At 61.0% G+C, this 9,778-nt stretch overlaps 1 protein-coding gene across 1 annotated transcript in view; it reads left to right on the forward strand.

Annotated features, from left to right (window-relative positions):
- Positions 1-7,364, forward strand: part of GAL3ST2 (galactose-3-O-sulfotransferase 2) — a 12,841-nt gene extending 5,477 nt beyond the window's left edge. Inside the window, exons 2-4 of the mRNA XM_006165188.3 lie at positions 2,219-2,356; positions 3,161-3,431; positions 5,268-7,364. Coding sequence (XP_006165250.1) covers positions 2,219-2,356; positions 3,161-3,431; positions 5,268-6,086 — 1,228 coding nt within the window. The 3' untranslated portion in view covers positions 6,087-7,364. The remainder of the gene's footprint in view (positions 1-2,218; positions 2,357-3,160; positions 3,432-5,267) is intronic.
- The last annotated feature ends 2,414 nt before the right edge of the window (positions 7,365-9,778 follow it).

The following is a 9,778-nucleotide window of genomic DNA, read 5'->3' on the forward strand; positions in this document are numbered from 1 at the left end:
GAGCGTCCAGATGATGGGGAGGGTCTCCTGCGGGACCACTCTGGGTTCACACTGCTCCATCCGACTCCGTCCACTCCAGCTGGCCCTGGCCATCTGCCCTCCTCCCTCGCCCTCTCTGCCCTTCACACTCTGCAAGGCAACGCTGTCCCTAGGACAGGGGAGCTGGACCAACCGCTCAACAGAGGTGCAGCCTCAGCCACAGTGGGACGAGGCCATCCTGGGCTGCGGAGCACTAGGCCACCTGAGGGTACAATTAGGGGGATGCCCCTTCCCCTCAGACCACTGGGACCTCTGCGCTGGTTCTCAGGGCCTCTGGCCTGTCCCTGAGGGCCCAGGGCTCAGGAAGACCCCAAGAGGCTGGGCCCTGAGTCCTCAATGCAGGATGTGTGAGGATTCTGGAGCTCAAGCAGGGCAGGGATGTGCCTGGCCGGCGATGGCTCCGTGGTAGCTAAAGGCACTCAGAAGCAACGTCGAATGGTTGTAGTTTTTGTCCACGTTTTCCCCCGCAATCATTGCCTTTCAAATTTTATTGAGCAGCTAAACTCTTCAAACTTTAAAAAATGTAGTTTTAAACAGCCTTATTGAGATGTAATTCACATGCCAGCAAGTCTCGATGGAAGGGCCCGGGTTCAGCGGTTTGCAGTCTGTTCCCCATGAGGCTGCAGACCCTTATTCCATGGGCATCTGCGCTGCTGTGGGAACACCCAGGCCCGGCGTGGTGCCATCTCTGCTTGGCCCGGAGCACTGCCCAGGGCAGCCCTGGCCAGTCAGTCACACTGTCACCCTGCCAGGTAGACCCCAGGCCCCCTGGGACCACCCCACCTGCCCTGGTCCCTCGGGTGGGCATTCGGACCAGAAAGTCATCGGCAAGCCAGGGCCCAGGGACCTCGCAGAGGTGTCCTTGTTCTCACTGGGCAGCTGCTGAGCTGAGGCCAGTCTGCCTCCTCGAGGTGGAGGGGCAGTGTGCCAGACAGTGACAGTGCAGTGGCCAGTGTGCGGCAGACGCCAGCCTGCCAGGGGGTGTGTGGGGGTCAGACTAACCAGGCTGCTGGAGAACTGCTGGCCGCCAGTGCTGGACACCTGCCCAGGAGTGTCTCTGGGCTGATGGACAGTGCAGGCCTCTCTGGGGTCTGGGAAAACTTGTCCTTTCTCCCCAGGGGGCACCCCCAGTCCCCGTCCTGCTTGGAGTAGAAGGCCTCTGCTCCAGCTGCCCCTGGCCCTTATCAGCCCTCCTTCCTCTCCCCTTCCCTGGCCAGCCCTCCTCTCCTCGTTTTCCTCTCCCCCACTGCCACCCCTCCTTCCTGCCCCCGGCTTTCCCCTCCCCTGCCCACCCCCCATCCCTGGTCAGAGCTTCCTGGGCCCCAGCTCCCCCCAGGGGCACAGCCAGGCACAGCCTGCCACAGATACACACCTGGAGTTGGGGTCAGGAGACGCCTCAGTTTCCTCCATCCCCTCCTCTTGCTTCCCACGTATGGGTGCAGAAACTGTCCAGGCCCCAGACCTGGCTGAGGGAGAGCCTAGTAGACTCCATGCCCTGCTGGTCACTGCACGGTCTGGCTGGGAAAGCAAGTGCTGGGGACCTGCCTGTCCTCAGTCACCGCTCTGTGGGGTGATCCCAGCATTCCTCTGGATATCAGCAAGGTCGGAGTGGTCCCAGGCATGCCCTCTCTCCATGCCAAGCTCCAGGCAGGGCAGCTGCCCACTCAGGCAGTCAGCGACTTCGCTCCAGGCTGTGTGGCACATCGTGGCCACACGACACCCATGACAGCTTTGACAACAGTCGCTTCCCCTGGTCCTGGAGGCTGGGGGCCTCCCTGGTGGGGTGGGGCTGGGAGCAGGCGCTCTGGACAGTACTCCTACCTCAGGCCCCAGGTCCCTCAGTACACACCAACACAGAGGGTCAGGGTGTGGGCTTGGGGACAGTCAGCCCTCCCATGGCCCCCCAGCCCTTTGGGCTCTCAAGCTCAGGATCTCGCTGGCCAGTCTCCCAGGGGCTCCTGCAAAGGGCTAGGGGTGCCCTGGCCAGCTTTCTCCTGTCCCTGCCCCTCCCAAAAGGGGGTGGGAGGCCACTCTGTCTCATGGCTTTTGAGCGCTGGGGGGTGGCAGGAGTGGGTCTGAGCCCCTTGGTGGCCTTGCCCAGTCCCATGCCTGGGAGGCGGCAAGTGCTGCGACCCGTGGCCCTAGGCTCTAGCTCCAGGAGGTGAGGGGTGTGGTGGAGGGGTGGGGCTGATGTACTGGCCTGGAGCACAGACCAGCTGCCTGCCCACAGGTACTTCCGGGCTGTCTTTCTCCTCCTGGCCCTGACGCTGTTCCTGCTGGCCGGGTTCCTGCACCTGGACATCGAGCTGTTCATGCCGTGAGTCCTGTGTCGGAGTCCCTGGCTCCTGAGGCCGCCCCTGTAGCCTGAGCATGCCTGACCCTGCCGCACACCCTCTGTGAAGGCCTGGTCTGCACGGGGGGCCATCCACGATCCGCCATGCCCTTGTCACGGCTTTGGTCAGCTGCTAAGAGAGTCTCACAGCCCCAGGATCCTCCCCTTTCCCCAGGATCTCTCTGGGCCAGGCCGCTGGGGGTGGGTCCCAAGGTCTGCCTTTGCCCACCCTCACCTTGTCCCCAGGGCCAGCCCTGACCTCTAGACATCCCTACCACCCTGGTCACTCTCACTGGCCTGGCGTTGGGCGGGGATGGTGCCAACTGCTCCAGGCCCAGTGGCCAAAAGGGAACCAGGTGTGGGGCCCGGTGCCCACCCGGGCCCTGGTTTCGGCTGGCACTTGGGCTTTGGGGGCCTGGCCCAAGAGTGAGCCAAGAGGGGCCAGACAAGACACTGAGGTCACAGGGTAGGCATGGTGCTGGGCGCAGGGCTGGGGGCCGGGGAGCCTAGGGGCCTGGGGCTGAGCCTGCAGTGGAAAGGAAGGTACAGCCATTTGGGACCACCTGGCTTGGGTCAAGTCACCTAGTGGGTTCCCCTGGGGCCCCAGGGTCAGGGGTCTTTAGGTTGGGGATACAGTGGTGGGGTGGGCTGGGGGGAGTGTGATGGAGGTGGTTTGGGGGATGTCCAGAGGGGGCTGGGTCTGCATCATGCTTAGGGGTTGTGGGGTTAGGGTGGAGCATCTGGGGTCCCAGCAGGGTGTGGTGCCTGCTAACAGCCTGTGTCCCCCAGCCTGTTCAGGGGCCAGGACACTGGGCCACCGGTCACCAGCATCATGTTCCTCAAGACACACAAGACGGCCAGCAGCACCGTGCTCAACATCCTCTACCGCTTTGCGGAGACACACAACCTGTCCGTGGCACTGCCCGCTGGCTCGCACTTCCACCTGGGCTACCCCTGGCTGTTCCTGGCACGTTATGTGGAGGGCGTCGGGCAGGAGGGCCCTGGCTTGCAGCGGCGATTCAGTGTCATGTGCAACCACCTGCGGTTCAACCCAACGGAGGCGAGCGGCCCTGCGGGCAGTGGGTGGGCGGGGCTTGTGCAGGGCGTGAGTCCGGCTTTGAGGTGGCAGGTGGCAGGTGGCAGGTAGGAGGTGGCAGGTGGGAAGTGGGGCTCTGGTGGCCCAGCCTGGAGGCCAAAGGGCAGCACATGGGCTCAGCCAGATTCTGGGGTGGGCAGGCCTTGTACCTGCCTTTCCAGGCTGCCTACCACCTGCAGTGGCTCATGGGTGAGACGTAGACCACCCACGGCACCAGGTATTTGCAGAGACCCCTGCACTGACTGCCTCTGGCCTCTCCTGCCAGCTCTCCCTTCCCAGGGCCCGTGCACCTGCCATCTGTCCCCCTCCTGCCAGCTCTCCCCCCCACCCCCAGGGCCCATGCACCTGCCGTCTGTCCCCTGTTGAGGGTGCTCTCCAGACCGCTTGTGCCTCAGCCTGGAGGCACCTCCTCCCAGAGCTTCTGACCTTCCTTCCCAGTGAGGTGGAGGTCAGGGAGTTAGGGGTAGGCATGGCCTGGTATGGGGTCCTCGGGACAATGGCGGGCTGCAGAGGGCAGGGTGAGGGTGGAGAGCCGCGTGCCGCTCCCTCCTAGGGGCTTTATGACCTTCAGGACCTCATGGGGGCCAGGAGAGGGAGCTGCGCCCCTCTGAGAACCTCGTCCCAACATGCCAGCTTCTCAAGACTGGGCATCCTCATCTAAGTAGGTCTGAGAGTGGCCGGGTGCAAGTAGACCGTGTTCAAAGCCCCCAGCTGGGACTGAGGGCAGCCCTCCATAGGGCTGCAGCCAGGGTCACAGGCACCCCACACCTTGAGACCTCAGACTGGCAGGGCCCAGGACAGCAGTGCTCCTGGCTTGAGCCCACTGGGTCACCTCTCACCGCCAGACTTCCTTTTGGTCTCTGGCCTCTGACCCTGACCCCTGAGCACAGTGGCTGAGGGCAGGGCTTACCTGCAGCCCTGGGGCCAAGACAGGGCCATGAGGGACTCTGGCCCATGCGACAGCCTGGGGGCCCTGGGGCCTTGAATGGGGGGAGGGGCCTATGTGAGGTGTGGCTGCAGGAGTCTGAATGGCCCATCTTTCTCCACAGGTGCAGAAGGTCATGCCCCAAAACACCTTCTACTTCTCCATCATTAGAAACCCAGTGTCCCAGTTGGAGTCCGCCTTTACCTACTACAAAGGCGTCGTGCCCGCCTTCCGCAGCGCCAAGAGCCTGGACGCCTTCCTGGCCTCTCCGCACAGCTACTACAAGGGCAGCCTCAGCCTGCAAAACGCCTATGCCAGGAACAACATGTGGTTCGACTTCGGCTTCGACAACAACGCGCCGGCCGAAGACAGCCAAGTGCCGGGGATGACCTTCAGGACCTCATGGGGGCCAGGAGAGGGAGCTGCGCCCCTCTGAGAACCTCGTCCCAACATGCCAGCTTCTCAAGACTGGGCATCCTCATCTAAGTAGGTCTGAGAGTGGCCGGGTGCAAGTGGACCGTGTTCAAAGCCCCCAGCTGGGACTGAGGGCAGCCCTCCATAGGGCTGCAGCCAGGGTCACAGGCACCCCACACCTTGAGACCTCAGACTGGCAGGGCCCAGGACAGCAGTGCTCCTGGCTTGAGCCCACTGGGTCACCTCTCACCGCCAGACTTCCTTTTGGTCTCTGGCCTCTGACCCTGACCCCTGAGCACAGTGGCTGAGGGCAGGGCTTACCTGCAGCCCTGGGGCCAAGACAGGGCCCATGAGGGACTCTGGCCCATGCGACAGCCTGGGGGCCCTGGGGCCTTGAATGGGGGGAGGGGCCTATGTGAGGTGTGGCTGCAGGAGTCTGAATGGCCCATCTTTCTCCACAGGTGCAGAAGGTCATGCCCCAAAACACCTTCTACTTCTCCATCATTAGAAACCCAGTGTCCCAGTTGGAGTCCGCCTTTACCTACTACAAAGGCGTCGTGCCCGCCTTCCGTAGCGCCAAGAGCCTGGACGCCTTCCTGGCCTCTCCGCACAGCTACTACAAGGGCAGCCTCAGCCTGCAAAACGCCTATGCCAGGAACAACATGTGGTTCGACTTCGGCTTCGACAACAACGCGCCGGCCGAAGACAGCTACGTGCAGGCGCGCCTGGCGGAGCTGGAGCAGCACTTCCAGCTGGTGCTCATCGCCGAGTACTTCGACGAGTCCATGGTGCTGCTGCGGCACTTGCTGCGCTGGCGACTGGACGACGTCGTCTCCTTCCGGCTGAACATGCGCAGTGAGCGCACCGTGGCGCGCCTGGCGCCCGAGACGCAGGAGCGCGCCAAGCGCTGGTGCGCGCTCGACTGGCGTCTGTACCAGCACTTCAATCGCACCTTCTGGGCGCGGGTGCAAGCCGAGCTGGGCCCGCGCCGCCTGAGCAGGGAGGTGGCGCGGCTACGCGCGCGGCAGCGCGAGCTCGCTGCCCTGTGCCTGCTGGATTCTGCGCCCAAGAACCGAAGCCAGATCACCGATCGGCACCTGCTCCCCTTCCAGTCGGGCGCAGCGGACATCCTGGGCTACAACCTCAGGCCAGATCTGGACAATGAGACGCTGCGCACTTGCCACAGAATGGCAATGCCCGAGCTCCAGTACATGGCCCACTTGTACGCCCTGCAGTTCCCTGGCAAGCCCCCCAAGAACATTGGGTTCCTGGGAAAATAGGGGCCATACCGGGAAGAAGGCCACCTGACATCAGGCACCTGGGAGATGCAGGCCTGGCCCCACTCGGGCCCTGCCGAGAAGAGGGTGAAGACCCTGGAGTGCCACCACGTCTGCCCCTCTGAGAAGCAGGGCCAGGACAGCAGGTGTGCCTGGCTTGAGCATGATGACTACTCACTGGGCAGGAAGGCTCACGAGGCAGCGGCAGCGTCCACTCTCTGGGCACGCTGCCATCCCTGGGTGCCTGGAGGGAGCTGGAGCTGCTCTTCTGGATTTCCTGAACACAGGAAAACCCCCTATGTGAGGACCCACAGGCAGTGCCACCAAGCTGGGCTGGGGAGGCCTGCGTTGTTGTCGAGTGGCTTTCCCCAGTCGCTGGTCTTTTCCCTTCTGAAGGCAGTTTAGATCCAGAAATGTCAGCGTCACTTATGAGACCCATGGGGGTGGCCCAGACCCCGCTCAGCCACACAGCCTGCCATGCCAGCCCTGCACGTCCAAGGACACAGGTCAGACTTCTAGGGCCTGAGGGCCAGGGCCTGACCAGTCTCGGAGACCTCATCAGTGTGGCCCTGGACACCTCCTACCTGTGGCCGGGACTGAGCCCCACACCTTCTTTCGTGTTGAGAACGAGATACAGCTGGTTTTTCCACTTTCCAAAATCCTTTCCAGAGGGCCTGGGTGGAGTCACGCCTGCAAACACTGAGGGCCCATTTTGGCCCGTTGGGAGGGCTCTTCCCACACCTCGTCCCTGGCATGAAGTCTTCTGGCATAGCTTTCCTACCTCCGCTAAAGTGGATTGCAGGCGTTATTTTGCTGATCTCTTCTGCGATCACCAAGCTGAGAATTTCAAACTCTCCTGTTGAAGCACGCACAATTCCATCTGGGAGGTGTGCCTCCATTATAAACTTAGACCGCTACAACTGGAAACTTGCCTTCTTTGTGCCTAAGAGCAGAGGGCATTAGCATTCCTGTTTCCTTTAAACCCCACTCCTCCTAGTGGCCTCCAGTCACCGGACCTTGCCCTGAGCCATGAAGATTATTAAGATTCCATTGTGTTTAGGTAGGGATGGACCATCCCCTTACGGATGATTAACCTGCGCTTTCTGCCTCTGTGACTCGGTTTTGCTTTCTTTCCTTACGGGTGTAAAACCGGACCCCACTGCTCTTTGTCCTTGTGATTGCCACATCAGCCCGGAAGAGTGTGGTTTTTGCCTTTATAAGCACCCCTCACGTTGCACTGGGGCGGTGGGATTTTGAGAGACATGAGTCCCCCCTTATGCCGCCGGCTTAATCAATAAACTCCAATAAATTTGGCTGTGTCTGGATGTCCTCATTTCTCACTGAGTAGGCTATAACCCTGTAACTATGAGCCTCTGCCTCTGAGCCAGGCCAAGGTGGAGGACTCCTCTGCTGATTGACAGCTCACCTCCTCTCAAAACTGTAAAGAAACCACCGCATCAGTGCACCGAGGAACACAGTCTTCCTCTGGGCTGGCCACTCGATTGCGTGCTTAGCAGTAAACCACATGGATGATTCTTTCTGCAGAAGTGGTTATTTCTGTTGTCATTGTGTGGCGGGTCCACACTTGCCAGGTGAATCAGAGATTCAAACACTGGCGAGCCCCAGCACAGTGGCCGCACCTTGGAGGACAGTTTCACAAAGAGAAACCCGCGAAGGGCGAATTTTTATGAGATTAGGGAGGTACTGCAGCAAACTGGATATTTGAAACGGAATAAACAACTTTCAGAACACAAATCGGCAGCTCATGGCAGAACAAATGCGGCCAGAGCCAGTGGGTTCACCGCGTGGCCCAAGGGGTGTGTGGGAGCGTCCAGGGAGGTTGGGGGAGACTCCTGCAGATGGCAAAGCGCCGCGGCAAGAGCCCATGCAGTTTGCAACAAGGAATTTTTAAAACAAACCTGTTCGGGCTGATTGTTAGAAAGGCCCATGGCTTGTGGCTAAGGGACTGAACAAGGTTTGAATCCCAAACCTGGAAGCTTGAAAAATACCTCAGGGTGTGTGTGTGCCCTGCATCCCCACGGGAGGGAGAAACAGAGAAGGGCTGCACCTGGGGTGCCTTCCCTTGCTCCCTCCCTCTCTGTCGCTGGTGAGCACACGCCCCCCTTGGGGGGAAAGTTTCGAAACCTGGTGCTGTGCAGGTGGGAGGCTGGCACCCAGACAGCGGCTAGACCCACCGCGAGGGGTGTTTCCAACCCTTCTTGGTGCCAAGGTCGGCGTGGGCCAGCACAGATCAGGACTCAGCACAGAGGCCCCTCTCACTAGCGAGCAGTTAATGGATGTGCCCCCTCAAGGGCATTCACAGCGAGGGGCAAGGTCTTGACCCTGTCCTGAGAACTGAGCCCCGCGCTGGGGAGGTGGGTGGAGGCACAGGCAGCAAAGCAAGGGAGAGGACGAGCGGGATCAGATCTTCAGACTTTATTTGTTCAAGAGAGAGGTTTTTCCTATGGGGTGTGTGCTCGGTGGAGAGACAGAAAGTGAGAGAAATCAGCCCTTGGGAGAATGGCCACACCACAGTCCCTTCTCTATCCTCCTCTCAGGATTTTGAGCATACACATTGGTACGATTCTCAAGCTGCCAGGTCCAAGAGTCGAACTGCAGTCGGCCATGTGGGAGTCCAGTGCCCCAACCACTATGCCACCTGCTGGTCCCAGACTGTCAGATTTTCCAAGAGAGGATGGAAACTGTGAAATCTCTGGGTTGAAACAAGCCGATGCCGGCCTCGACATGGGGACCCGGCACAGGGACAGGGTCTGTCGAGGGCTACCTCTGCCCCTGGGGCTGTGGTGGCCACACCCTGGACTGGCCTCTGCTTCTGGGAGGTGGTGAGGGCCTTGCCAGGTGTGTGGGGGCTTGGGTCCCTGTGAGCCTAGGCCCTTGGCTGGTCACCTGGCCTGGACTTGGCCAGGAGCGAAGGTGGCTCCCCGTTCTGGCTGGGAGACTGCTTGGCTGAGGTAGGAATGCCTTGAGCTCCTCCCCCAGCAGCTTGGGGTAGAAAGGCGGGCTGGCCCGGGGCCCACAAGTGCATGAAGAGGTGACATGTGCCTCCACGTAGCTGGACCTCAGCTCCAAAATGCAGAGTGGGCTGTGCTGACCTACAGGGAGGCAGGGACAAAGCCAGGATGCCAGTCACCTGGGCCAGGTGAGGTTGTAGAGCTCAGGGCGATCTTAAAGGCAAAATTGAGGCATCGGGAGGGGGCCACAGGACATCTCGCCCAGCAGGGACAGGTGAGCCACTCTGGTCTGGCCAGCAGGTGGCCTTACATTCCCTTGCTTCCTTTTGGCACGGTGTGGAGACGGGGTCTGGAGGGAAAGGAGGGAATGTCCTCAGCCAAGAGGTCCCTGAAACCAAAGCCCAGTTAGCTGGGTGGTGTTTGGAGCTACTTCAGGTGACGTGCCTGAGACAGCCCCGGGTTCAGGGTCACCTCCTCCCAGCACTGGCTCAGGCAGACTGCTGTCTCCACTTTGGGGAAAGACTGGCCTATGTGGGACCGTCAGTGCTCGAGGTTCCGTCTGACGGGCAGCATTGTAGCAGCAGTGGCCCCCTTTGGTTTGACTGTGTGGTTGGCAGCAGGGGCTTGGTCCCAAACGGTGGCTTTCTGAAACTAACAGTCATGTTTACCCCAAGGGCCCCTCTAGCCAGTCTCTCCATGGGTCCCCTTAGTGTGATTGTCTCC

The sequence above is a fragment of the Tupaia chinensis genome, unplaced genomic scaffold (genome assembly GCF_000334495.1).
Source record: "Tupaia chinensis unplaced genomic scaffold, TupChi_1.0 Scaffold143823_1, whole genome shotgun sequence".
Taxonomy (NCBI): domain Eukaryota; kingdom Metazoa; phylum Chordata; class Mammalia; order Scandentia; family Tupaiidae; genus Tupaia; species Tupaia belangeri.